General features: G+C 60.1%; 2 protein-coding genes across 2 annotated transcripts; one reads left to right on the forward strand and one right to left on the reverse strand.

The window, feature by feature from the left end:
- MAB21L4 (mab-21 like 4) lies at positions 1 to 9,899 on the reverse strand (the record flags this gene model as incomplete). The annotated part of the gene is made up of 8 exons (XM_079539917.1): positions 1 to 93; positions 323 to 679; positions 1,616 to 1,769; positions 2,150 to 2,372; positions 2,636 to 3,533; positions 5,629 to 5,746; positions 6,074 to 6,132; positions 9,666 to 9,899. The coding sequence occupies 8 exons, from the start codon at positions 9,897 to 9,899 to the stop codon at positions 1 to 3; spliced, it is 2,136 nt and encodes a 711-aa protein (XP_079396043.1).
- Positions 9,898 to 27,746, forward strand: SNED1 (sushi, nidogen and EGF like domains 1; the record flags this gene model as incomplete). Its single annotated transcript, XM_079539672.1, has 32 exons — positions 9,898 to 10,104; positions 12,543 to 12,830; positions 13,606 to 13,746; positions 14,585 to 14,747; positions 15,725 to 15,850; positions 15,932 to 16,045; positions 17,412 to 17,525; positions 17,691 to 17,804; positions 17,887 to 18,003; positions 18,119 to 18,244; positions 18,481 to 18,585; positions 19,016 to 19,129; positions 19,229 to 19,345; positions 19,434 to 19,550; positions 19,624 to 19,740; positions 19,872 to 19,985; positions 20,060 to 20,233; positions 20,345 to 20,458; positions 21,372 to 21,485; positions 21,957 to 22,070; positions 22,165 to 22,278; positions 23,019 to 23,315; positions 24,416 to 24,599; positions 24,677 to 24,789; positions 24,905 to 25,183; positions 25,423 to 25,567; positions 25,757 to 25,839; positions 26,273 to 26,359; positions 26,460 to 26,576; positions 26,902 to 26,989; positions 27,422 to 27,502; positions 27,710 to 27,746. The coding sequence occupies 32 exons, from the start codon at positions 9,898 to 9,900 to the stop codon at positions 27,744 to 27,746; spliced, it is 4,335 nt and encodes a 1,444-aa protein (XP_079395798.1).
- Between the last annotated feature and the right edge of the window lie 235 nt (positions 27,747 to 27,981).

Raw genomic sequence — 27,981 nt, forward strand, 5'->3', positions numbered from 1 at the left:
TCAGCCCTGCAGTGGGATGTCTCTGCGGAGCTTGGTGAGGAGCTGGGACATGGCTGAGCAGCGCGTGGCATCCTGGATGTGGTACACCTGCAACTAAGCAGAGACATGGGTGGTGAGGGAGCGGACCCCCTGCAGCACTGCCATCATCACACAACTGCTGCAGGCTACAGAAGGGCAGGCAGCACGTAATAGCTTAGGGCAGGAAGTTTTGGGATGAACCCTGTGCTGCCCAGCCAATTTCAGGCGTCACTGAAGCTTTGCCCCATGCCTGTGAGAACAGCTGAGTGCAGAGCCAGGGGTCTCAGCATTCCCTCCCAGTTACCTGGCTGAGCAGGACGTCAAAATAGGCCGTGTCCCAGTATGCCCCATCCTTGGCAGGGAGCTGCAGGAGGGCTCGGAGGGCTGGGTCTGCCTGCACGCCATCGGCACGCGTCGGGAGGCCAAAGTGGAAGCGGAGGAAGCGTGCAGGGTCCCATGCAAAGGCCTCCACCTTGGGGTAGAGCGAGGCCAGGTGGTGTGGATCCCCCTGGAAAAGGTTCTGCTCCGGGTGCAGGAAGTGGGGCAGGCGCTGTGTGGCCAGGCAGCGCAGGAGGACCACCAGCAGCCTGTAGACAGAGCCCTCCAGGTCCTGCCAATCCTCAGGAGAGGGAAACAGCTCCGTGCTCCACAGCAGCACCATCTACAAAGGGGAAAAATGAAGTGCAGGATATTCCTGGGGGAAGCCCATGCACCTTCACATCCCCAAGGCCATTCCACAGCCAGACCCGGTGCGCAGCCCAGCATCACACCTGCCTGTCCTTGTGTTCACATCTGGAGCTTTTCCTTTGCTCCCTTAAGAGATGGCAGCTAGGGAGCAGCTCTGAAAGGATGCACACAGGCTCCCCACAGGTGTGAAATATTAACACGCTCCAGCTGCCTCAGCACTGTGCTGGGGAGGGGCCCGTCTGTGACTTCCAGAAGCACATCACAACAGGAGGCAGGTACAGCCCAGCACCGACCTCTATGTGCCCAGCCAGGCATGCAGGAAGGAGCTGCCCCTCGTGCTGGGGCCCCAGAGCTGATCACATCCGTGTGACAGCAGCGATGTGCTGGGGCTGCTGCCTTTGCTCTCTCATCAGTGAGAGAGGAGTTTTGAGGCTCCAGCCAAGCAGAAAACCTGAGCAAAAGCCTGCACTCAGCCTGCATTTCTCCAGAAGCCCACAGGAGGTGCTTTGTGAAGCATAAACATGCACTGGGCTTTTTTTTTTTTTTTTTTTTTTTTTTTTCCCTTAAACGTCAAAGAACACGACATGAAATAAAACCTGTTGGATTCGGGTTGCTTTGGGCTGGGGCCGTGTTCTCCACCTCCGCCCTGGCAGAGCGGGCTGCAATTGCGACAGCGGAGCCGTCCCCGGCACAGCCCCTTCCCAACCAGCGTCACCATTTGGCAGGGGCCCAAAGTTCCAAAAACAGGTTGGGTGGAGAGACAGGGCCTCGTCAGATCCAAAAATGGGCACCTCCCGGTGCACCGGGGTGCAGGACAACCCGTGGCACGGCTGGCATAGCCCATCCTACTCCACACATGGCTTCGGTCCCTCGGGGTTTTTGGGACGTTCCTCCCTCTGGCAGGACCTACCTTCAGGTGGTTGAAGGTGAGACCGTCCTTCCCGTCCTCCTCCCTCCAGTCCTGGCTGCGGAGCTGCTCCAGCAGGCGCAGGCTGTCTAGCCGGGGTCCTTGCAGTGTGTCCACGGCCCAGAGCAGCTTCAGGATGGGGAGGTGGGTAGAGAGCCTGGGGAGGAAGCAGTGAGCTGCTGGGGAGGCTAAAGAGGGTGCAGCAGCTCACTCCAGGCGTGCAGCATCCTGGTCCCAACTCTGCTGAGCAGGGGACGTGCAGGGTGCAGGCAGCTCCTGCCCTCCCAGCAGGGACATAGGTGGGGTGCAGCAGGGCTGTGCTCCTCAACACACCGGCCCCACCTGTGTTAGACAACCGGTGTGAGCCTGAAATTAGCCTGGGCTGGTCCAGCTGGATGCTCGGCCCCTCCTTGTGGCTGGGTGCAGGGTACATGCCACCTTGGCCCTTCTCAGCTCTGCTGTCAGTCACCCAAATTGTATGCAAAGCTCTAGAACAACTCTACCATTGTGGCACTGCTGCGTGCCAGGGCTGCTCACCTCCAGCAGTGTTTGGAGGCTGGGACAAAGTGAGCATCGCCGGTGGCCTTTTGGAGGGTGCCCTCAGGGAAGCCGCGGTCGTGCTGCCTCCCATCCAGCCCTGGGGTCTCCTGCAGCCTCCTGACCACCGGGACCACATCAAAGCGGATGGTTCTCCAGCCACCACGCACCAACAGGGACAGCTCCATGGCATCTTCCTTCAGATTTTCAGCACTGAGGTCACCTGGTGACAAGCGAGGAGGAGGTGAGGAGGTCACCACAGCTGGTCCTGCAGGCTGAGAGGGCGTGCACCACAGCATTCGTGGGCCCTCCCACCCCGCTCCATTCAGCCCTTCCCAATTCTGCGGTTTGGCCGTGGTTCCCTAGCAAATGCCATCTCCAAACCTCACTGGGGTCGTTTTTGGCACGGAGGAGCAGCTGTGTGGGCACAGTGTGTTAGAAGCTGAGGGAGGCGGGGATAGTGCAGATGGAGAGAGCGGTACGCACCTGGCTGCAGGAGGGAGCGGCGCTGGCACTGCACAATGGCTGACACAAGGAGCTCTTTCAGGCGCTGCAGGACTTTGCCCGGTGCCAGGCACCGTACCTGCTCCATCCCACCCGTGGTGCACATGCTGGTCCAGTCCCCCGCTCCAGTCACCGCAGAGGGCACCTCGAGGCTGCAGGCACCCAGGTGCCCGTGTCCCGTGCTCCCGGTGTCCGTGGGCTGGCACGGCCGCACCTGCAAGGCATCCCCATCGATGCGCAGCGGCACCTCCACCACGACGGCATCCTCGGAGGCGCACAGCACAAACTCGAAGGCTTCCAGGTTCCTGGAGTAGTCCACCAGGAAGCGGGGCTCTTCGGCGTGGACGTGCTCCAGCAAGGTCAGCAGGATGTCCTCGGCTTGCTGGAAATGCTGCACTCGCTGCCCCTGGCGGGACGCGACCACCTCCAGGCAGCTGCGCCAGCGGCACCCACCCGCTGCCATGGCTGGGGCTGCACGGCTGTGAGCAGAGAGCTCCGTGGGAGGGAGGGCGGGGAGGGAGCGAGTGCTGGGCGGGGGGAACCCCGGCTGAGGAGTGGCACCTGGGCGAGAGCCGGGGCGAGCCAAGGGCAGGGCAGCGGCTGGAGATGGAGCTCCGCTGTCATCGCCTCTGCCGCCCTGCAGTGCGCTTGGCCTCGTGCGTCTTGGTATGACCGTCGCTTGTACTCGGCTCTGGTGAGACTGCACCTCAGCCCTGATGTTGCTGCCCATAGAAGTGTGGCTGTCCCATCCCTGCAGGTGCTCAGGGCCGGGCTGGATGGGGCCCTGGGAGCCTGACCTGGTGGGGGGCATCCAGCCCACAGCATGGAGTTGGAACGTGGTGGGCTGTAAGGTCCCTTCCAACCCAACCGTTCTATGATTCTATAAAGTGAGCACAGATCCTCCACATTCCCAAAGTGTCTCAGGATCCTTTAGGAGAGGCTTTCCTAGGCAGGGGCATGAAGCGGAGAGTGCTGATAGGGTCCATGAACCCATGGGCTGATACAGAATATGGCTGCAGCTAGGGCTGCCTGGGAGCGAGATGGAGATGTGCAGAAGGAGCAGGACTGCTTGTGCTGCAGCACCTGCTGCAATCCACCTGGAAAGCCCTTGGGAGCACTCACAGATGGTGAGCGGGTTGGCTGTTGTTCCAGCCTGCAGTGCATGCCTGGGATGCAGAGGGTCAGCACTCAAGAGAGCGATTCAAAGGGGAATGCACACAGGAAGGATACCCTCAACACAAAACAGAGTGAGGAACTCCAGCCTGAACAAGTCTGCAAATCTTTGACATCAAAGGTTGTTTGGGAATCAAATGCAACTGCATCAAAAAATGCCTCCCCTGAATCCCTGTCATGACCTTCCCTGCCTACAGCCTCCTGCCAAACTCCCCAAATGTCATACACAGGGACTTTGAGCAGTCACCAGCCCTCTGCACTTGCAGGCTGGATCCAGCCCAACCCTCCATGCTGTGGGAGGTGATACCGTGAGCACACGGTTCTAACAGTGTGTCCAAACTTCATCCCACCCTGGCTGTGCAGAAAGCAGAGCCCAAGGCTTCGGCACTTCTGGGCACGGAGGGGCAGCAGCCCCTTGCTTTCTGTCGCTTGCCTTCATGCTTGCTGCTCCAAAATGAAGACTTGGGTCAAGCACCAGCCCAGCCCATTTCCTCCACACAGGACATGGTTGTGGGCCCAGTCTGAGGAAGACCTCAAGCACTTGACCCAAGAGCAAAGAAGCAGCAGACGGATGGAAATCCTTCCAGGGCCGCTCTAGACCTGCAGGTAGGAGGCACAGCCTCCTGCTGCTAACAGAGGGATGGGTGTTCAGGGCAGAGCAAGCAGTAGGCTCCAGCTTAGCACAGAATCACTTGAGTTGAGCCATCAGGAAAAATTTCCTAACCATAAGGTCAGTTAGAGCATGGAATAATCTCCTCGGGGAAGCGCTGGAATGGCCATTGGAGCGGTGCGTGCTTGGTCTAGACGAGTCACCCGGGACACTCGCAGGGAACGGCTCAGCGCTGGCAGAGGGGCTGGGCTGGATGAGGTAATAGGTCGTTTTCCATCTCTGCATTTTATGGTTCTACGAATTTTCACTCCATTAGAAACAGGAGAAAGAAAAAAAAAAAGAAAGAAAGAAGAAGAAGAAAAAAAAAAAAGTGAGGGAGGGCAAGCAAGAGAGAGGAAAAAACCTCTCTAGCAGCGTGGGGATAGATGGCAAGGCACTTCCCGGCTGCAGCACCCTGCAGCAGCTCAGCAGCTCCCGAGCCGCCCCTACACCGCTCTGTGATCCCAGTGTGGGGACATGGAGTGTGGCTGTTCCAGCACAAAGGGAATGGGGTGGCTGTGAATTCTGGGGGACCTGAGCGAGGTGTGAGCAGAGGATAAGGAGGTTGGGACACAGAGAGTGTGCCTTGCCCTGCCCCGCAGCCTGAACCCAGCGGCTCTGCATCGCTTGCTGCTGCAGCGTGGGGCTGGGGGGCCCACCATCAGCCCCCAGCCTCCTGCTGTGCTTCTGCAGCAAGGATGGAGGCCATGCGGAGGCCAAGCGGCTCCCAGCGGCCCCGGCTGCCTCCCGTGTGCCCCAGGGAAGCAGGAGTCAGCCCGGAGCAGAATGGCCCCTAGCAGAAAGGCAGGGATCGGGGTGGGGGAAGAGGGAACCAGGGGACTTTGAGAGGAAGGGAGAGTAATTTAACATGACAGGCTGTTTATTTTGGCAAAAACGGTCTCCTTTCAACAGATTTCAAAGCCCAGCCCTGGGGCTGGGGGGGGGGGGGGACCACACAGAGCAGGGGTTGTGGGGGCTCGATGGGGCGCCGACACCAGCATGCTTATCGCGGGGAGCTGGGGGGTCACAGCCTTAGGAAGGCTCGGGAGCGGGGCAGCTCCCCAGCACACACACGTGCCCTCATGTGTGCACTGACATGTGCGTGGCCGCAGCACCACGTGCCCTTGCTGACAGCCCAGGGATGTGCACACACACCGGGCACGGGCACCGCGGGCTGCCGCATGGGCACCGGTGCAGGGCCGCGCTCTGCACACGTGCTGGCTCGCACGCACACGCGCACGTTCACACGCTCCCCCGGCCCCGACTCCTTCCTGCGGGCCAGGGCTCAGCTGGAGTCTTGGCTCCCCCGGTGCAATTTCAAAAGAGGCTGTTTATAAAAAAAAAAAAAAATGCTAGTAAAGAAATAATTATTATAATCACATTAAGGGATTGGCTGTAAAAGCCCTGCGAGAGAGCGGGGCTGCTGAGCGGGAGGAGCGGGGCTCTTCGTGCAGGGAACGCAGGGGGGGCTTTTCCTGCATTTCGCCTCATTTTATTTTCAGTCCCAATCCAGCACCCCCCTCCCCTTCCTCCCCTTTATCCTGGGAAATGAAAACAATTTATTTAATGATGGATCATCCCTTTCTCTGGTCACTGACCTCCTGGGCTCATTTCTGCTGAGCTCGGCGGAAAACGCCAGGCTCGTTGTGGATCCCATCTGCGGGTGGGGGAAGGGAGGGGGGAGCTCACCCTCGGCCTTCCCAAAAACACAGCCCCGGGGAGCGGGCCGGGGCCGCCGGGGGTGGCTCTGAACAGCATCAGCGCTTTTCCATGCCCTCGGGATCAGGGGATGGATGCAGGGCTGGGGCCGTCCCACGCCCATCCAGCTCCCCTTCGTCCCTTCCTGGGCCATGTCCTGTTGCTCCCAACATGGTTCTTGTAAAAATGCGTAAATATTTACACAAGAATAATTTAAAAAACATGCTCTGTCAAGTAATCAAAGCACCAGCACATCCAAAGGGCTTTCAGTCCTATGGGGAACTCCGCTCTCGCTCGGTGCCGCCACGATGCGATGCTGGAGGTGGTTGAGGGCTGCGGGATGCTGGTGCTGGGCGAGTGCATCTCTGCACCACTGCGTGGAAAAGTGTCACCGTGTAGGTCTGAGGGACAAGTGTCTTCCTTGGCCATGTCTTCGGTGGGCACATCGGGGATGCATCAGTGGTTGGACTTGACGATCTTAGGGCTCTTTTCCAGCCTCATGGTTTGTCATGGTGGGGATGGATTGGCACCTGGACAAGATGGTCTTAGTGGTTTTTGTCAACCTGAATGTTTTGATGATTCTACACGTTGTCAGGATGCTGCTGGTTTGGGGACTGCAGTGGAGAGGCTTGCCTGCACGAAGAAAAGCCACATTCTGCTGGTTGCCCCCCTCCCAGTGCCTCCTCCAGGAGCTTTGACTGCTTTGGCTCTGGTCCCACCTTCAGCCCTGGGTCTTGCACCAGCACGGCTTGGTTGATGACATTTAGCCCTTGCCCGGCTCTTTGGAGGTGCCCAGAGCCTGAGCCCCACCATCCTTCTCTCTGCAATGACTCCATGTCTGGGGCAGGGGAATGGAGCATGCCCAGGAGCAGCACCACGAGCAAACCCTGCACCTACCAGAGCCTCCAGTACCTCCAGCTGCAGGGTTTGTTTCCTTCCCTGTAGGACCCCGGGGATGGAAACAAAGCCCAAGCCAGGCCCAGAGTTGCTCCATGTGCTGTGGGGCTTACAGGGAGACCCAGGGAGCTGTTAAAGATGCAGAGCCTGCTGAGCCCCGATGCGTTTGGGTGGAGGGGCCAGCGGGTCAGCACGAAAGCGCTCGTATTAAATTCAAGCACATGGTTTGGATTTTGCTCTCCCCCTCTGCTACAGCTAATTAGGCCAAGTCCAGAGAATGTCCCTGCTGATCCCCAACACATGTGTGACACTGGTGGTCCCTGTGAGCACTGTCCCCAGGCAGGGGGGGCCTCCAGGTGGCTCTGGGACGCGTGTGTGTGCACACGTGTGTGCGTGTGCATGGGAAGGGGGGGGGGGGGGGGGCGAGGGAAAGATTATATTTTAATGAAGTTTTGAACTCATTATCTGGCCCGCATTCAAAGAATGCAAGAACGCTAATCATGCACATGAATGCGTGTGGTGGGAAGCGGCTGGAGGGGGGCCAAGAATACCGAGGTTCCTGCAACACAGATCCCGTGCTCCCGAGTGCCGTTCTGCCCAGCCGGGCACAACAGAGCCACCGTGCCACCATTGGGCCCTGGGGCACCCAGTCACCGTGGGTGGCTGAGCACTGGTGGTTGGTGGCCACTTGGTGGCCTGAAGGATGGCAGCGAGCAGAAGGAAATGGCTCTCGGAGGTGTGCGGTGGACCCACTCTGCTCTGTGCATGGGAACATGGCTCTGTCTGACCCCGAGCAGAAGGTGACCCCAGGACCTGCTCCTGTTCCCAGCCTAGTGTGCAGCCCCATTGAGCTCCATGGCTCTCAGCAAACCTGGGATGGGTGTGGAGGCTCTTGGGCACGTGCTGGGGGCTGACAAAGGAGAGGAGCACTCTGAATGCATTGCCACAGCCACTGCAGGCAAGGGAAAGAGGCATTTTGGAAAGGCAGCACCAAGAGCGCAGGCAGATGCTGCGGGAAAGGGCTCTTTTCCCTGCTCTCCTCCCCAGCACTGAGCCCGGTTTCACACTGGGCCCAGCTTCTGACCCAAAGGAAATCGCTCAGGGCTGTGGCCAACAGCTGTTTTCCTGCCTCGGTTCCTGCTTTCAATTTAGTGTCCCAAATTCCGACAGCACGACGAGGCCATCGCCGCATCCCAAAATCCATTCATGCTCCGGGATGGGAACCCCTGTCCCCACGAGATGTGCCATGCAGGGATGCTCTGGTGGGCACGTGGGGTGCTCTGGCTGAAGGGGATGGCATCATTGGGGTGCAGGGCGCTTCGGGGTCCCCGGGGCAGCTCTGTCCATGATGCTGGAGCCTGCATGGGGAGCGGGGACACGGCACAACCCTGATGGTAGATGTGACCCAGGTGCAGGCAGGAGCAGAGCCAGCACATGGGTGTGGGGCAGCAGAGGGGCCGGGGGCTGCAGGGTACCCCAGCATCGCTGCGTCCTGTGGGATGGGGAGAGGAGCACAGCTTTAATGCCTTCCAGAAGATCAGCTGCGAGTGGCCAGGGAGGGTAATTCGTATCAAACTCATAAACCCTTTATTAGTGTCTCAGGGGGGAAATCCGGATGTGGCCGTTTATTTATTTTGGATTTCGCCTTTTTTTTTTTTTCCCCCTCTCTTTTCCTTTTAACGTTGTCTTCCAGGAGATTTTTAAAGGGACAGGGCTGCCTCGCTGCTCTCACTGAGCTCCGTGTGCTCAGTGCCTGTGTAGGGCTGCCTTTGGGGCCAGCGGCCACGGACAAACACTGGGGGGGGGGGAGCACTGTGCCGGGGGTACCCCTCAGTGTGCCCTGAGCCCGCAATTGGCAGAGGGGGCAGCTTCCCATGGTGTACATCAATGCCCACAGCCCTGGGTCCTGCGTTTTGGGGACCCCTCACACTGCAGTGGCAGCACCCACGCGGTGCCCGTGCTGCGGCGGAGCCCCGCTGTTACTCACTGCAGCACTTCAGCCCTTACATAATTTGTTCCTTGGCTGGTGCTCAGCACACAGCACGGCCTCACTGCAGCGTTCACACAGCGGGGCATAGAGCAGAACCCCCTGAGTCCCAACACCCCCCCTACTGCTTCTCGTGTCCCCAGGGCCACCTGCTGTCCATTGCATCCCCAGTGGCACCCCAGTGGGACAGCCCACTCCCCGCAGCGTTTCCCATCTGATAAGCGATGTGCTGCTGATAAACGCTTTGCTTCGGGGTTTGTTTGTTTTGCTTTCTTTTTTTTTTTTTTTTTTTTTTAAATTATCACCGTTTTTCTTTCCGAGGAGACAAAGAGGCCCTTGAGCCGAAAAGCGTAACTTAAAACATCGCATTCCTGAAAAGAATTTCCTGATAATATTTTTAGCACCTGAAAAAAAAAAAAAATAAATAAAGAAGGGAAAAAAGCAAATAACGGCGTTTGTTCCGTCCCCTCCCCTCCCCTCCCCTCCCCTCCCCGCGCTCTCTCGGGCCCCGTTCGGGGGAGCAGCGGCCGCCAACCGGGGCAGCGCGAACACCCCGCGCGTGGGGACCCCCGCGGCCACGCCTCCTTCATTTGCATAGACACGCCCACGACGCGATCGGCGTTCCCATTGGTCAGCTGCGCCCGGGCTATGCAAATGCGCCCCCAGCGGGGCGCTGCGAGCGAGTCGCTCCGCGGGTAGAGCAGAGCGGCGCGGCCGGCGGCGGAGCTCCGAGCTGCGGGCACGGCTCCGTTCCGCTCCGCTCCGCCCCGCGCGCCGCCATGTCGCGGCTGCCGGTGCCGGCGTGAGGGAGACGCGGGCCGGAGTGCGACGGGCGCTGCCATGCGGGGCCTGGCGGGCTGGCTGGCGCTGGCGACGCTGCTGGGCGAGTGGCTGCGGGCGGGCGGCGTGGTGCCGCTGGCGGACTTCTACCCGTTCGGGCCGGCGCAGGGCGACGCCGCCACGCTGAAGCAGGACGACGGCGGCTCCGAGCTGCGGCCCCTCTCCGTGCGCTTCCCCTTCTTCGGAGCGGGGCACACCGGGCTCTACGTGAGTGCCGGGCCGCGGGGGGCCCGCCGAGGGGGAGCGGGGCAGGCGGGGCTGTGCCGCGGTCCGGGGCTGCCGGCTACCTTCTCTCCCTCCCAGCCTCTTCTTTTGCCTTTTTGCCTTTCTTTTTAATTAACGCTCAGCTCACGTCGCTCCCAGCGGTGGACGAGTGGTTGCGTGATCCCTACTGAATCCAGAGCATCGGAGCGATGCTGAGGGCAAACCGCAGGGTCCTCAGCCCAAAGCACAGCGTTTAGGGGAAAGGGGACCGAGCGGAGGCGGCTGCTGTGCCGGGCGGTGCCGGTGGGGTCGGGCAGCACTGCTGGAGCAGATGTTGTGAGGTCCCGGCCGTGATGTGGGACGTGCCTGCTGCTCTCCATGTGCGAGTCATTAATTGAGCTGACAGGACGCGCTGGCATCTGCTGAGCATTCTAAAATTGCGTTTCCTCCGAGGGTTGTACAACCTTCTGCTTTCCACGCCGTTCCCACCCGGGGATGCTGGTGTGCGGCAGTGTCCCATGCAGTGGCCTTCAGCTCTCGGGAGCGTGCGATCTTGCTCTGGGATGGGCTCCCATCGGAGCAAAGCATCACCGGGCAGCACCCAGCAGTGGAAGCGTGTCCATGTCCCCATCTGTCTCACCATGCTGGCCAGTCTCCAGAAAGCTTTTGTTTCTGCTGACACTGAAAGCACCACGATCACGCTGGTCCCTCAGGGAGGTGCAGGCAGATAGCCTGACCGCGGTCGCACTTTGGTGCCAAGCCTTGAAGCCAAGGCCTTGGGAAGGAGCAATCGCTGTGCTTGGGCTGACCGAGCAGTGTGATGGGGTGAACCTTTGACTGCTGATGCTTCCTCTGAAAGTGTCACCAAAGCAGTAAGAGGTGGTCCGACGGCCTCTGAGGGAGCTGGGATTTGGGAACGCTCTGCACAGAGAGCAGAGGACTGGCACAGCAAGAAGGAGGGTTGTGCAGGCTGCTGGGCTTGGCCAGGTGTTACCCAACACACAGGAAGGGATGGGCACAGCACAGGGGCTTGCTGCGACCTGTCCCATACTTCCCCCTCGGGCGCCCAGCCTGCAGTATGTCTGTGCCCTGGGCAGCCTGACAGCTGACAGCCTGATCCTGCTTGGGTCCCTGCTGGGGACAGCCCAGTTTGGAGCAGCTGGCATGCAAGGTGTCCTGTGGGCAGTGGGGCTGGAGAAACCCTGCTGTATTGGGTTGGAGGAAGAGGGAAAGTGGATTTTCTGTGTGGATTTTCTAGTGCCTAGTAAGCATCGTGGTCATGCCCCTGTGCTTTTGGAAAATTGATGTCTCAGTGGTCTCGTCCCCTTTTTCTGATTTGGTCCAAGTTGACTGACAATTCAGAGCAGACTGATGGGCACACCAAGATTTGTGCCAGTTCCTGCCGGGATGCTCTGATTCACTGTCTCAGCTGGGGGCACGCGTTGCTTGGACCTCGCTTGTTCAACCTCGTGTGTCTTTGGCACAGGGACTTCTCCGGGATGAAAACGCCGGCCCTGTGGCAGCTGTGGGAGATGCACCGTCCTCGGGGCCAAGTGGCTTTGGTGTCTGCCTTGAGGGGGGTGGCCCTGTAGGGGGTGGCTGTCACCTCAAGTCCCCAGGAAGCCGCACAAGCTGTGTCCAAAGCACAAGGCCCAAAGTGCAGGGCTTGACCCTGGGGGTCCCTCTGGGCCTGCCCCTTCCTCCGTAAAACAAACAAAAAAACCCTTTCTTGGCACTAACTCTCTCCCATCTTGCTTTAATAAGGCGAAGAATGTTCCTCTGCGGACACTGTGAGGTTACGGAGGGTTTTCTGAAAGGGAATGGCGTTCCCCTCAGTCACAGCAGGGCCTGCCCTGTGCTGCTGCTTGCGGCTCTTGGGACCCTACAAATGGCCACAGCCGATGCGAGGGGCTGCTGGAGGCTGTGAGGCTCTGCAGGGCAAAGCAGCCCCTCCGGTATTGTCACACGTGCTTGCCCACACCTCCCTGGCCTCTTGTTAACAGGATTAATCAGCACTGCGAGCATTGAGCCCACGAGTTTGGGCACCCGATATGCCGGTATCTGGTAGGCCTCGGTGCTGGGTGCCTCTCGTTAGCCAGGCTGGACCGCTGCTTTGGGTGCCCCCAGCCCAGGCCAGTGCTCTTCCAGGCATTCCTGCCGGGCCTGGCCAGGCTCTGGCAGGAGAACAGGGCCGGGTTTGTTCGGTGGAGGTCGGGGGGTGAGGCCACTTTCCCGGCCGGGCCGCCCGTGCTTCAAAGGGCAGGAAAGGGAAACGCTCAAATATTTGTGGAAGGAGGCTGCGGGGGGAACAGGCGAAGCAAAAAGAGCCTTTAAAATAAGAATTCGGCGTGGCTGGGGCTGAGAGGGCAGCGGGGACGGCCCCATCGGCGCACCTCAGGGCCGGCACCATTCTTGCCTCTTGTCCCCCCCCTTGCCTGCAGGTGAACAACAACGGGATCATCTCCTTCCTGAAGGAGGTCTCCCAGTTCACGCCGGTGGCCTTCCCGATCTCCAAGGACCGACGTGTGGTGGCGGCTTTCTGGGCGGACGTGGACAACCGGCGGGCAGGTGATGTGTATTACCGGGAGAGCCAGGACCGGGCCATCCTGGAGCGGGCGACCAAAGACATCGCGCAGTACTTCCCCGAGTTCCCCGACTTCTCTGCCCAGTGGGTGTTCATCGCTACGTGGTACCGAGTCACTTTCTTCGGGGGAAGCTCGTTTTCTCCGGTGAGCGGTGGGGGCACCCGTGGGGGTGGGCAGAGCTTGGCATCCTCTGATGGGGGAGGGAGCAGTTAGCTTAGGGTGGGTTTTTTAAGAGTAACACTGAAGGAAGCAGAGCTTGGGTGTCTTCAACAAGTTCACCTGACTGTGCTGAGGAGCCTGGGCTTGTGCCTGGAACCCTGAGCCCCAGGGCTGGTGGAAGACTTGGCTCTAAGGCTTTATTCCTCTTTGCTGTGAGCCTGACCACCATCCTGCAGCTTTCTTCTAAGCTTCAGGGATCCAAAGGCAAGCTTTCATACCAGAATAATTTTGATTTCCCATTCAGGAGTGCGGTATTCACTGCACTTGGAGAACCTGGAGAACCTCCTGTTTCCCTTTAGAGCCCCAGCAGCTGCATGCTGGCCATGCTTATTGCTCCCTGGGCTGGCTGCTCCACCATGCTGTAGGGCTGTGCCACTCGCTGCCCTCCCCTGCAGCGTTGCTGGGAATAGGAGTTTGTGTCTGAAGGAGTTTCTCTGTGAGGCACTGGGGTTCCTTAGTCCTGGTGTGGTACAGACTGAGGCCATTTGGCACAAAAGTGCCTCCCTACACGGCGAGCTGAACTCTGGTGCTGCTCCTGCATGGCCATCTGTCCTGGGAGAGGAGTCAGTGCTGAAGGAAGCACCCCTCTGCTGCATGCTGCCTGCAGCTTTACTTCCTGACAGTGTTACTGTCTGTCCTTTTTTGACCCGCTCGCTATGTGACTGTGCTCACTCACTGCCTTCTCTCCTCCATCCCGTAGGTAAACACTTTCCAAATAGTCCTCATCACGGACGGCAAGCTCTCCTTCACCATCTTCAACTATGAGTCCATCACGTGGACCACGGGTATGCACGCCAGCAGTGGGGGGGACTTTGCTGGGCTTGGCGGCATCGCAGCGCAGGTAAGCAGCGGACACGGCCTCACCCCAGGTAGTGCCCGAGCCCACCGCACTCGGTGCTCTTTGCATTCCCTAGAGCAACTCTGGCAGCGCGGTGTGGCTCATGGATTTTTGGTGGTGGCTCCCTCCCTCCCCCTGCTTTTTTAAAGTTCTTAAATATCCGTGTGTGCTCTCTTTCCCGAAGCTGAGACCATATAGGGGACTTTGTTATAACGAAACCACGGTTCTTTACCTTGGCTACTGCCTCTTAGTTCCTTTTCCTTCCTAACCTCAGACTTTAAGAGCAGCCCGTCAGCTGCCGCAGCCAGCACAGCTTTTGCTTGTATTTTTATTTCATCCTTGTGTGCGTTGTTGTGTTTAAGAGGGGAAAAAAAAACGCAACCCAGTCCCCGTTCGGATGTGTGAATTTACCACCAGTTGATCTGTCCTTGGCTCCCTGCCTGCCCGCCTGCAGGAAATCGCAGGTGTAGAGGAAAGAGACACGTTTTGAATCCCCGAATTCAGGAGCAGGGATGGGTTTTATGGACGTAAACAGAGCAGTTGCTGCACACCTTGGCCAGTGAGCAGCCCTCTGGGAGCTCCTGCGAGGAGGAGTGGAATCTCAGGGGAAGAAATGTCCGTCTCACCCCGTGTCTCTGGGCTGTGGGTTCTGTGCGCCTGTGCTCCTGGACACCGGGAAAAGCAGTCATCCCAGGGAGTGATCCATCACTGCAGGGATGCAGAAGGAACCCGGGCGGTGGCAACGATGCGCGGTCCAGCAGAGCAACCCCTCGTGCCGCGACCCCTCAGGTGCTGTTTTGCAGTATTGATGGCTCTTTACTTTCTGCCCTTGTCCTCCCAGGCAGGTTTTAACGCCGGTGATGGAAAGCGCTACTTCAACATCCCCGGATCCCGCACTGACGACATCGCTGACGTGGAGATGACGACAAATGTGGGTATCCCCGGGCGCTGGGTGTTCAGAATCGATGATGCCCAGGTGCAAGTGGGGGGCTGCAGCAATACAAGTAAGAGGACAGCAGTTAGGTTTATTTAACTCCCAACCCAACCCCAAACTGTTCTCCAGCCCTATCTTTCCCTGCCTCGATCCCCACCCTCACTTCCCCCCCCTGAGGGGAGAGAGCAGTGACCCACGGGTGGAGCAGACAGCTCGAGGGGCTTGGGGAGGGCTCGGGGTGGGGGCAGCAATGGGGACACCATCCTTGGAGGCTCCAGCCCACTGTGTGGCTGTGGGAAGTGTGGCTCCTGGGCTCTGTGCCTGGGAATCCCCAGTGTGGTTGGGATCTGCCCACTCGTGCTGGGTTGGAAAAAACTAGTGGGGAGGAAAGCTCCTGAGACCAATACAGGCTGTGGGGTACGGGGGAGGAGGTGAGGGGGAGTGTGAGGGGCTCTGTGGCCCCGGTACCGCTGTGGGGCTGGGCTGTCACCCTTAGGGCAGCTCGTCTGTCCTCTGGGGCCTCAAGGCAGCCGCTGCCCGAGGATGCCAGCAGTACACAGGGGCTGTGCCCAGCCGTCCCAGTGCATCCTCGGCAGAGCCACTGGCCTCCTGTTCCTTGTCCCCTCCCCACCCTGGCTGTGTTTTCTTACCTGCTAATCTACGCGTGTTTCATATGACCTGTGGGTTTGCTTTGGACAGGTTCTCCCATCCCTCTTCCCCTCTGCCCCAGGCCATAGGCAAGGGCTGGCTGGATAACACCCGCTGGTTGTCCCTGCCTTGTAGGGCCCTGGCCCTGCCTCCCCGCTCCTGCAGCAAGAATAAAACCTTCACCCTGCCCGAGAGCAGCGAGCCCATCTGTGGGGCACACAGCCCCCAAATGCGGGCTCCCCAAGCTCCCTGGAGAGCCGGGTGACCATGTCCAGCCCAATGCACGGACAGCGGGGCTGGATGGACGCTGGGACGGACCCCGGCGGTTGCGTGGCCGGAGTGCAGTGTGTCAGCCCAGCCGGAGCGGGCTGTGAGCGGAGGGCGTGCGTGTCTCCGCAGCCTCCGTGTGCCTGACACTGCGGCCCTGCCTGAACGGGGGGAAGTGCATCGAGGACTGCATTACTGGGAACCCCTCCTACACCTGCTCCTGCCTCGCGGGCTTCACGGGGAAAAGGTGCCATGTCGGTGAGCAGCCTTCCTGTGCCTCCGGCCTCGCTGCTGCCTCCTTGCCTGCCCTGAGCCCCTGCTCTTCCCGTGGTCTTTCAGACGTGGATGAGTGTCTGTCTCACCCGTGCCAGAACGGAGCCACCTGCATCAACAGCGTCAACAGCTTCAGCTGCCAGTGCCCGCCAGGCTTCAGAGGTGCCAGCTGTGAGATCGGTGAGTGTCGCGCTGAGATGTGGCTGTTGGAGTAGGCTCTGCTGCTTGTAGAGTGATTGGCACTCATCGTGCCTGCTGGACATCCCAGCTCTGTTCTGAGATGTCTTGGCTCCTCCCTGCAGGCAGCTGGAGCAGAGCATTGTGTCTAGCTGCCCTGTGTGAGAAGGGGATGCATGTGCTTGGGTATGTCCCCTTTGTAATGGAGTGTCTGGGGACGGAGAAGCATCGGGGGCTGTGCCAGCAGGCTCAGCAGAGCCAGCATGCAGGTGTCAAAGCTGCTGTGAGGCATCCTGTGAGCCCTGCCCAAAGTGCTCAGAGAACCACCGATATCCCCAGGTAGGGATGGGGGCACAGCGGGGCTGCGGGGTTCTCAGACACCCCACGTGCCCCTGCACCATGCCTGCGGGATGTGCAGAGTTCACGTGGGCAGGCTGGGAACATCTCAGTGGTTTTCTGAGAGCGTAGAGGAGCCGATGACAGCCAGCTACTCTCCTGCAGCCTCCCCCGCTGTGTTTAGTTGGAAGCCACTGTTAGACTTTGAGCAGTGCTGGGGAAGGGTCTGCTTGCCCTGCGGTCGCCCGCTGGAGCCACAGCGGCTCCGGGGAGTCAGGCTTTGTGCAGCAACTCTCGATGCGCCCCGGGAACAAGCGGCTTCCAGCGGGAGCCCTGCTGGGCGCCGAGCGCCGTGGTCTTGGATCGCAACTTGCTGAAAGCAAAGGAAACTTTGCTCTGGCAGCGAGTGCTTCCTCTGCTGGCAGCCTGCTCCCAGGAGTGCTTGTCCCGGCATGGCTGCGAGCAGCGCGCCCGCTGCTTTCCATGTGCTGGAAAGCGCTGGTGCTTGGTGCCTGAGAAGGGGTCTGGGGAGGGCCCTGCTCCACGTGGGGCTTTTACAAGTGGCACTCAGCTCCCGAGCCCTTGAGAGCACCTGGGAGCTCTCCTAGGCTTCCCGAGCCCCGGCTCGCCTCCGGATGAGTCACTGCTAATGCAGGCAGCAACATCCGCCGGGGCGAGAAAGGCATCTGCTCACAACACCTCTCCTCTGGGCGTGGGGACAGCAGCGAGGGCCGATGGCCAAGGGGCTCAGCACTGGAGCCAGGTTTCCACGGAGCAGAGTGGCGGGGCAGCCTCTACTGGCGATGCCGGCTCGCCCCGCGCTGGCGTTGGCTCCGAGTGAGCCTTGTGCCGGCAGGGAGGGAGAGCGGGGAGTTTCCTTCTGGGGGAGGGATCCGGCACCCAGAAAGCAAAGCTGGATAGAAACCGTCTGAGCTGTCCTTGCCCAGTATTGCCTTGGCAGCGGCAGAGGACACGGTGTGCTGGTCCTGCGTGTGGGTTGATCCACCCCCTTCTCTTTGCTGTCCTGCTGCAGAAGAGTCGCCGTGTGAGACCAAGGTGTGCCAGAACGGCGGGACGTGCCAGGTGGCAAATGGGACAGCGGTGTGCACCTGCCAGCCAGGGTACGCAGGAGGAGATTGCGAGACAGGTGGGCACTGATCAGCAGCAGGAGCCCGCCTGGTAGGGATGGAGTTGTGTCCCACTTCGGCAAGCTGCATTCTTACCCCTTCATCCCCACCCAACCTTATTTCTTGATCCCCGAGGCTGTAAGTCCATGGTGTGTCCAACCAGCCCTCCCTGCCCTGTGTTACAGAGGTGAACGAGTGCGAGTCCAGCCCCTGCCTGAATGGAGGGCACTGTGTTGACCTGGTTGATAACTACACGTGTGTGTGCCTGGAGCCCTTCGTGGGACAGCGCTGTGAGACAGGTGCCTGGTGCCCGCATGCCCGGGGCAGCCAGCGGCCGTTCCCGCTGCCCTCCTCTTGGGCTCATGGCGTCCTCCTCTCCAGACCCCTCCTCCTGCGAGGACCGGAGCTGCAGGAACCGGCAGACATGCAACTACATCCGCCCGGGACGCTACATCTGCACGTGCTCCCCGGGCTATTATGGCAACAACTGCCAATACGGTGAGCGGCGGTGCGGGGATGTCACTGACGTCCTCACAGAGGCATTGGGCTGTGCGGAAAGGGCACATCGGTGTCCCTCCCCACAACATATCCAGCAGCGTCCCTGTCCCTGCAGGTGGCCCCCGTGTGCCCAGCGCCTGCCTCTCCAACCCCTGCCAGAATGGGGGCAGCTGCCTGGAGCTGGAGCAGGGCTATGCCTGTGACTGCCTGGAGGGCTATGCCGGGCAGGACTGCCATGACAGTGAGTACCCGGAGTCCCCGTTGGGATGCCACTTTGCTGGGGAGGCCCTACAGGAGTGCTTGTGCAATCCCAGGGAGAAGCTGCCCTTGCAGAGTCTGTCAGGTCTCCAGGACTGAGCTGTGGTCCTTGTCTCCCAAGCAGCTGTGCCCTGGGGCTTCTGGCTGTGGGTCCTGAGCTCCCCCAGTGAGGCTGTCCTGGCACCACAATACAAGGGGAACTCCTTCCATCTCTTGCAGAGCTGACGGAGGGCTGTGAGTGTCGTAATGGGGGCAGCTGCCTGGAGGGGAATGTCACCATCTGCCAGTGCCTGCCGGGATATTTTGGCCTCCTCTGTGAATTCGGTAGGTGAAGGCTTCTTAAGTGCTGCTCAGATTTTTTTGTGTTTGCTCCCTCTTCTGGACACCTAACACCAGCCTGGCTCCGATGCGAAGGATCCACCCTGTGTCCAAACCTAGCACAGCAGCCTAGTGTTTAATCTGAGCCACCTACACAAGCTAAGGCCTGGAGATATGTTCCTCGTGGTGAGGAGATGCCATTCTTGCTGTGCTTTGTGCCATGCCTTTCCCAGGCCCTGGACATGGCCTGGAGATGGAAGCCCTAGCTGGGCATGTTGTAGCTCCTTCCCGCATCCCAAATTAACCTTAACATCCTCATGGTCTTCAAAGAGGAGCATGGGGGGGCTATGATCCCTCCCATCTCATTAAGCTCTGTAAAGCTCTGGGGTCTGTTCCTAGCTGGAAGCTGACAGAGGCTCTTGCTGTGTTTTTGCAGAAGTGACCACCACTCCGTGCAATGTGAACACTCAATGTCCAGACGGTGGCTACTGCATGGAGTACGGTGGGAGCTACCTGTGTGTGTGCCACACCGACTACGGCACCAACCACAGTGAGTGTCCTTGGCTGGAACGTGGGGATGGTGCAGGGAGGGATGTGGAACGTGTGGGTTCAGGATCTGTAGCTCTGAGGTTTTAATTTGGCTTTGCAGCGGTGCCGTCCCCCTGTGACTCTGAGCCCTGCCTGAACGGGGGCTCCTGCGAGACTCAGGATGACTCCTACACCTGCGAGTGTCCCTCAGGTTTCCTGGGCAAGCACTGCGAGAGAGGTACGTGCCACAGCAGGAGCAGGATCTGGATCCTGGGGCAGGGACCTTGCTGGAGAGCCGGTGGGCATCTCCTGTTCCCCTCTTACAGCCCGGCCGCGGCTCTGCAGCACGGCGCCGTGCCGCAACGGGGGCACATGCAAGGAGGCCGACGGCGAGTACCACTGTGCCTGCCCCTACCGCTTCACCGGCCGCCACTGCGAGATAGGTACGGCCCCAGCACGGCGAGGGGAGCTGGGCGGTGTGCGTCCTGCTCCAGACTCAACTTACGCTGCCCGCAGGTAAACCGGACCCCTGTGCCTCGGGGCCCTGCCAGAATGGGGGCACCTGCTTCCACTACATCGGCAAGTACAAGTGTGACTGCGCCCCGGGCTATGCTGGACGGCACTGCGAGATCGGTATGTGCGGGTGCTGCTGGATGTCACCTCCTTCCCTGCCATCCAAACCACTCCGGGGATACGGCTGGGGGGGAAGTGGCAGCTGCTCTGCGCCCTGCTGGTTCCACACCGCTGCCTTCTGCTCTTCCCAGTGCCATCTCCCTGCTTCCTGAGCCCGTGTGAGAATGGTGCGACCTGCGAGGACCTCGGCGGGGACTTTGTGTGCACGTGCCCCATGGGCTACACGGGGAAGCGCTGCGGGACAGGTGAGGGCCCTGCACTGCCACAGCCCGGCCCCAGGCGCCCGGGCCACGCTCGCTCACTCCCCGTCTCTCCGCAGAGATTGACTGCGGCATGCCCAGTGCTGTGAAGCACGCCCAGGCCTCCTTCAACTCCACCACGGTGGGCTCGCTGGCCAAATACCACTGTGAGCTGGGCTACGTCCTCAGCCAGCACAACAGCCCCCGCGTCTGCCGCTCGCAGGGCGTCTGGAGCGACCCCCCTGAATGTGACGGTAGGCAGTGTGAGGAATTGGCTGAGCTGTGGTCCCGGCTTGGGGCTGTGTTGCTGCTGCCTGTGTCCACGAGACCCTTTCCTTATCTTCCCCCTGCCCAAACTCTTGCAGAGATTGATGAGTGCCGGTCTCAGCCCTGCCTGAACGGTGGCCAATGCAAAGACCGCATCGCCGAGTTCCTGTGTGTGTGTGAGCCAGGATACACGGGCCTCCACTGTGAGTTGGGTAAGAGAATGCACAGAGCTCACGTGGGGAGCAGAGGAGGGAGTCTCCACAGGTGGCTGTTCGTGTAGGTGGCCGTCTGTACAGCTGGAGTCAGGTAGCTGGAAGTGGGGCTGCCTGTGTGCCCTGGCTTCCATCTCCTGCCCACTTGTGGCTCAGGGGAGCACCCAGCCCACCTGGGAAAGGTGCACGTGCTGCTTGTCCATCCATGCCAATGGGTGCTGCATGGACATCTCTGGCGTTGATGGGGCTGCGATTCCCAGGGGGTTGGATCTGAATCCCCTGAATGCCTTTTGTGTGCCTCCAACAACCCCTGCTCGTCACAGCAGCATTTGCTAGAGAACGGTCCCAGCATGATCTTCATGTTCTGAACATGTTTAATGAAGGCCCAGATTGCAGGATCTGGGTGAGAAGTGTTCCTCACAGCTGCAGAGTTACTGGCCAAGACGGAGTATGATGAAAAAGCAGCTTAAGATTTAACTTTTCTGGGGGAAGAGTGGGCTGTCCCTCCCACAGCACTTGCTTTTCTACGTGCACGTGTTCATCATGGCACAGGGCCTCTGTTGTATGCTGTTTGGTGGGTGCTGGTGGGAGGGATGTCAGGTGGCACGGGCTGGTGGGACACTGCACGGGTGGGTGATGGGATTAGTTGGGTCAGATGCAGTGCCTTCAAGAGGGGATTGAAGGAAGGGATGTACTATGCACACTTATGTGTGACTTGTGATGTCTCGGCACAGCTCCATAACACCAGTTTTCCTCATCCATGTTGCCCCGCTGTCCAGCCCCACATGGGGTTGTCCTTGCCCAGGGGAGTTTAGGGCAGTGAATGATATGGGGAGGAGAAACGGTGTCTCTCCAGGCTTTTTGTCCTGCTTGCCAGCCCTGGCTCTGCTCTGAGCACGTCTCCTCTCTGCAGAAGTTGATGAGTGCCAGTCAGAGCCCTGTAAGAATGGTGGCACCTGCCGGGACCTCTTGGGCTCCTTTGCCTGTTCCTGTCCCGAGGGCTTCGTGGGGACCCTGTGCGAAGAAGGTAGGGACGCTGCTGAGCAGGGGCTGTCACTTGGGCTCAGGGACATGGTCAGCACCTGTGCCTAGGCAGGTGCTGGGTGTGTGTCACAGGGTTGGCACTCAGTCTCGGCCACTGTTGAGGGTACAGACTTAACCTTGCCCTGGAGAGGACACTGCTATCCATGATGCTCACTGCATCTCGTGTCTGCCAGCAGCAGAGCTGACCCTTCTCCTGTGGGGACGGAGCAGCCCCAGCAGAGGGCTCGGGCAGAACAGGGTGTCTGTCAGCTGCCCATCTGCTTGGCAAGGCAATGGTGTGCCAGGGCATTGAGGCTACTGTGGCACTGAGCTGGGGATTCTGAAGTGGGCTCTGGCTGGCAGCCCTAGGCTACACCTTTGTGTTGCTGCTGTGGTCACACATGGGGCCGGCTGCCAGCACATCAGCGCGCTGCCTGCTGTAGGTGCTTCACTGCCAGCCTGCTCTCTCCTGCAGAAGTGGACGCCTGTGAGTCAGACCCTTGTCAGAATGGAGGGGAGTGTGAAGGTGATGGAGGTTCCTACCTGTGTGTGTGCCCGGAGGGTTTCTTTGGTTACCACTGTGAGACAGGTAAGGTGTGCAGGAGGGCAGTGCTACCGCCCTGCACGGCTGCTGCTGCTGCTGGGGCATCAAATGCCATTAATGTCTCTCTCCAATTCTGCAGCCAGCGACCCGTGCTTTTCCAGCCCGTGTGGGAGCCGAGGCTACTGCCTGCCCAGCAATGGCACCCACAGCTGCACCTGCAAAGTGAGCTACACAGGCAAGAGCTGCGAAAAAGGTAAAGGCCCTGAGCAGCAGCACCAGGACGTGGCGAGGGGCTAGACAGCAGTGTGCCTGCCCTGTTACCCACCAACAAGGGGCTCGGCCATCGGGGACCAGCAGCTTCTCTCCCCCTGGCGGGGTTTGGATCTCACCTCTGCCAGGGGAGCCCCGGCTCTGTAGATGCTGAGGGCAGATGCCAGCAGGGCTTGATCATACCAGGTGCTGGGTGGCTGCTAGAGGTGATAGCAGCAACACAAGAGTGAGGCACATGGGGATGCCGGGCACAAGTTCCTCCAGGCTCCAGCAGTGCAGCAGGGGTTGCGTTTGCCTTGGATGCCTTTGGGAGAGGAGGCAAAGAAAATGGATTAAAGCCTCCAGCTTCACAGCTGGAGAGTCCTCGAGGCCCCTCATCTGGTTTAAGCGATCCCAGTGGGGCGTTAGTCTGAAGGAAGGTTGTTCGCTCTGTTCCCACGTGCTTCAGTAGCTGGAAGCAAATGCTGTGTTTGTAGCTCTGCCACGCAGGCTGTCTGCTCGCTCTGGCTCTGCTCAGGCCCATTGCGGTGGCTGAGCAGCCCCGGCTCCTCCAGCACACGCTCAGCACCTGGCACGACCGGCCAGCGGCAGCCAAAGGGCTTCTGCAAGCTGCAACTCGAGAGCGAGAGGACCCTGTCCTCCATCTGCATTTCATTGCTGGGGTCTGTTCTCTAAAGATTCATGGCATTACCTCTCCCCTTTGCTTTTGCCCACACCCTGAAGAATTGCTGCCACCAACCTCATTAAAGGTGGAAAGGGTGGAGGACACTGGTGTGTTGATTTCTTGGCACCCTCCTGAGGACGCAGCCGCCAGGCAACTCATTGACGGCTACGCCGTGACGTACGTATCCTTCGACGGCTCTTACCGCAGGACAGATTTTGTGGACCGAAGTCGTTCTGCCCACCAATTGCGGGCACTAGCCTCCGGCAGAGCCTACAATATTTCTGTCTTTTCAGTCAAACGCAACGTGAACAACAAGAATGATATCAGCAGGCCTGTCATGCTCACCACGCGCACTAGTGAGTAGCGTCCTCAAGGGAATTAGGTTGTGAGTACAGGCTCCCCGGTGCCTGGGGCGCTGCTCCCAGCCCTGTGCCCTCCCCGGGGCCGCCTCCGGCTTCCCGTCCTGGAGGTCTGCTCCAGCCTGAACCTGCTGGCCATGGCGTGGCTGAAAAAGGCGGTGCCCAAGCCCTGAAGTACTGGGTTGAAAGTGCTCGGAGTAGATGGTTTTTTTCTCCTCTTTTCTGTGGCCAGTGAGGCCAGTGAGAATAGGGTCTGAAAAGAGTAACCAAGGCCCCCGGGGCAGGTATGGGTTGTCTGTGCCTGCAGCATCGTGCTGCGCTTGCTGTCGGGGTCTGGGCCTGGCTGCAGTCGGTCTGGCGAAGCCTCAGTGCAGGCTGGGTGAGGCTGGAGTGTCCAGCAGAAAATGACCACTGTGGTGCTTTCTGAGGCCCAGCATGCCTCAGCAGGCACAGGAGACATCTGTTCTGTGGGTGGGGGCAGTGTTGTCGGACAAGCAGATACTGCTGCATCCTCCGTAATATGTAATCCCTGTGATGGCTGGAGTATGAATTGAAAGCAAACTGAGGATGAAAGAGATTGGACCTGGAAAAACTTCCCTGTAGTGAGAAGGGAGGCCCGGGGGCTGGATCCCCTTGCTGGTGAGCTATGCTGAGCCCAGTGCTGCCTACATGGCACCAGCCCAGAGGTGGCTGAGCTGGGAATGAGCAGCAGGGGCCTGAGGGTGTGGGGCAGCTGGGCAGCCTCTGCCGCTGGGTTAGCCTTGAGTCTAGACCTCATCCGTGCTGGTGTGCACATGGCTGGGTGAAGGCCAGAGGCTGGGCAGGCAGCACCAGGCCTGGGGTTGGCTACAAGCTGGACCCGTGGGCTGAGGAGCAACCAGCACAAAGACCAGGCTGGGTGCCTCTGGCTGCCCAACTGTGGCAACGCAGGGCAGTGGCACCGAGCTGTCGTGGTGCTGTGGATGCACCTTGGCTCTAGGAAGGCTGATCCAAATGGCAGGCTGGGGCATGGGAGATAAGGGATGTGGGAAGGATGCAGCCCGCCGCGGCCAGCTGCTGACCGCAGCCCTCCCCGCTTCTCTGCTCGCTCCGGCCAGGACCGCGTCCGGTGGAAGGCTTTGAGATCACGAACGTGACGGCCAGCACCATCACGGTGCAGTGGGCTCTCCACCGGCTCAAACACTCCACCGTCAGTAGGGTGCGTGTCTCCATCCGCCAGCCTGGGGACCTGGAAGACCGCACGGTGGAGCTGAACAGCAGCGTGGCCAAGTACACCTTCCTGTGAGTGTGGCAGGCGGGCGGTGGGACCGGCCGTGCTTGCGAGCCGCCGTGCTCATGTCCCCTGCCCACCTCTGCAGGGACCTGCAGCCAGGAGAGCGGTACATCGTCCATGTCACGACGCTGAGTGGCATGGGGACGGAAGATCACCCCTCGGAGAGTCTGGCCACAGCGCCCTTCCACGTGTGGACGAGTGAGTGGGGCCGCATGGTGCAGTCTGGCAGGGCCTTTGCCGGGCCGAGGGCGAGCTCCCGAGAAGCTCGAGGTTGGACTCCGGCACCGATCCTTTTCTCTCCCTCCTTTTCCAGGGCCTCTCCCCCCTCGCAACCTCACAGCCTCCCGCGTCACCCCCACCTCTGTGTCCATGACGTGGGAGCAGCCGCCCACCGGTGCCGTGGAGGGGTACATCATCAACGTCACCACCGCGCAGAGCGTCAAGAGCCGCTACGTGCCCAACGGGAAGCTCGTGTCCTACACCGTGCGGGACCTGCTGCCCGCGCAGCGCTACCGCCTGTCCGTGACAGCTGTGCAGAACACAGAGCAGGGCCAAGTGCACAGCGAGCCCATCCACCTCTACGTCACCACCTGTGAGTGCCCGTCTCTGCCCCTGACTGCCTGGGTATGGGATGGGTGCCCCACCGCTGGGCGCCAGCACAGGGGTAGGCGCAGAATTGCGGCTCAGTGATCCGTGGTTGGGGAAAGGAGCAGCATGTGGCTCAGGTGGCACCGTGTTTCCTTAGACAGCTCTTAATGGCACCTTGGGGACCTGTCACTGCACTGACTCGTTGCCCGCCTCTCTCTAAGCCTGACTCTTTGTGGTCTGCAGTGCAGAAGGACGGGGCTCCAGAGAGGCGCTGGAGCCAGGCCGGCCATCCCCGTGTGCTGCGCAACAGGCTGCCCCCAGCCTTCCTGCCTGAGCTCCGCTTGCTCGCAGACCACGACACAGCTGAGGAGCCTTCACCAGCCCCCAGGTAGGCACTGGCAGGCTGAGCACAGCCCCTTCCCCCAGCTCTAGCCAAGCTGCCCGCCCCAGCCTCGCTCCATGAGCTGCCTGCAGCACTTGCACTGTGCCATGTACCACCTGCAAGCGCTTCGCTCAGGCTGCCTCCAGCCTTGAGTACCCTGCCCTGCCCCACACCCTCACGGCTGTGCTCCCCCAGGTTCACTGAGCTGGTGGATGGCAGAAGGAGGATCAGTGCCAGGTTCGGCACTTTGCCAAGCAAATCCATCACCGTGAAGACACGTAAGTGCTTTGTTGCCTTTCTGGCCACCTTCTGTCACCGTGTGCCGTCTCCTGGATGGGGTGACAGTGAGGCAGGCTGGGGGAGCCATAGGGGAGGGCAGAGCCACCTGCCCACCTCTCCCTGGCCGTACAAACATCTGCTTCACCTAAGGAGTGGGGTGGCCTCTGGCAAGCTGGGAAGCCCAGAGATGGCTTTTGGGTGATGGGAGGAGATGTGAGATGTGGCATGGGCTGGCCTAGACTGCCAGAAGCGAATGCTGCCTCTGGCTTGCTATACCCCAGGTGCCAAAAGGGAAGGGCTAAGGTGCTGCTCTAGGCACGGCTCGCCCACAACCCATGCTAGGCTGGGTCCCCCCTGCCTGCTGCTGCTGCAGAGGGGCTGCTTTTGGGTCTGGCTCAGGCTGGAAGTCACACTGACCCTCTCGTTGCCCAGAGCCAGAGGCTCCCGTGAGGCTGGAGAACACCGAGGAGCCCAGCCGGAGCAGTCTGGCACTGCAGATGCGAGAGGCATGGAGCAAAAGTGAGTCTGGGGAGGGCATGGCTGGCAGGGAGCTGGTCCATAGGGTGTACACAGCTTTGCCAGGGTCCCAGAGCCTGATGGCAGTGCACGTTTTTTCCAGGCATGAGGCAGAACTGCTCCACAAACCCGTGCAAGAATGGAGGCACCTGTGTAAGCGAGAGTGAATCCTACCATTGCGACTGCAGCCCGGGCTTCAAGGGCAGGCACTGTGAGCTAGGTGAGTGCTATGCTGCTCCAGGGTGCATGACAAGGCTGGCAGCTGTTCCAGCAGTGGGGTCTCATAGGGCACAGGTCACTGAGCAGCCCCCATCCATACACAGCCCCCAGGTTCTGGTTGAGCCTCCAGCAGCCAGGATCCTGCTGTGCCCTGCAGTACCACTAAGCTGGAGCTCTCTTTTTGTGGGTCGGCTCCGAGTGACAGAGCCTGGAGCTCCAGGACTGCAGTGGGGGATCCTTGGGGGGCCTCGATGGCCTCCAGGGCACAGGCAGGCAGGGCCAGAGGTGGGCTTGCTGATAGCTCCCCTCTCCTGTTCCCCAAGCAGCCTGCAAGAAGGTGCCACACTCGTGCACACGGCTGTACTCGGAAACCAAGTCATTCCCCGTGTGGGAAGGAGGCATCTGCCACTACCTGTGAGTACTGCCCGCGGGTTGTGCTGCCCCTTCCCCTGGTGCTGAGAGCCAAGGCTGTCACTGCAGCACGGCTCCAGGGAAGGGAGTGTGAGCACAGGGCTGTCCCGTGCCGTGGCCTTTCTGGGTGCCTGGCACCGCTGGCAAAGCCTCCAGATCAGGGCAGGGTGTGACATGGTGCATCCCCTGCCTGCCAGCCCAGCTCAGGGCCACCTCTGTCCCTGGTAGAGGGCCAGCACCCATGCTGGGGCACGGGGGCCTCTGTTGTGCCCCCAGCCTGCTTGTGGCACAGTGCAGCAGCCCAGCTCCTTGCCCAGGCACGCAAGACTCAGCCACATTCTCATCAATGAAACAGGGGAGACCTCCCTTCAGCAGTTTAAAAACACAGCTCCGTCCTTGTTACTCCACACAGCTCCCCTCTCTCTGTGTGTGCAGGTACAAGAGAATATACAAGGTACACCAGGATGTATGCTACAAGGAGAGCTGTGAGAGCACCGGTTCCAAGAAAACCAGCAGGTACAGCCACCAGAAATGTTGCCCTCCCTCTGCTTGGGGGCCAGAATGCGGGCTGTGGGGTGTTGGGACTGAGGTGGGCAGGGAGGGGTGCAGGGCAGCACACGAGGCATGTGCTCCTGTACCTCAAGGTTGCAATGTTAGTGCCTCGTGGGAGCAATGGGTGAGGTGCTGTAGGACTGATGGGTCTTTTCCTTCCTTCTCTTCCAGAAAACGAAGCAACAGTCACACACTGAAGAAGCCATAGTGTAAGTGTCTGCTCCAGGCACAGGCAGAAGCCCTGAAGGGGGCAGATCCCAGGCCAAGGCTGGCACAAGCTGCTGGGCTTTGGGGGGGGCCTTTGCGTGCCAGCTCATTGTCCTCCTGCTCCTCTGCAGGGTTCAAAGCAGTAGGAACTTCATCCTTCCACGTCTAAGGGCTTCTGAAACACCAGGAAGATCAGATCTGCTCACTGGTTTGAATGCAGCAGGGCCACTTTCCTG

Source organism: Tetrao urogallus, assembly GCF_951394365.1.
Source record: "Tetrao urogallus genome assembly, chromosome: 9".
NCBI classification, from domain to species: domain Eukaryota; kingdom Metazoa; phylum Chordata; class Aves; order Galliformes; family Phasianidae; genus Tetrao; species Tetrao urogallus.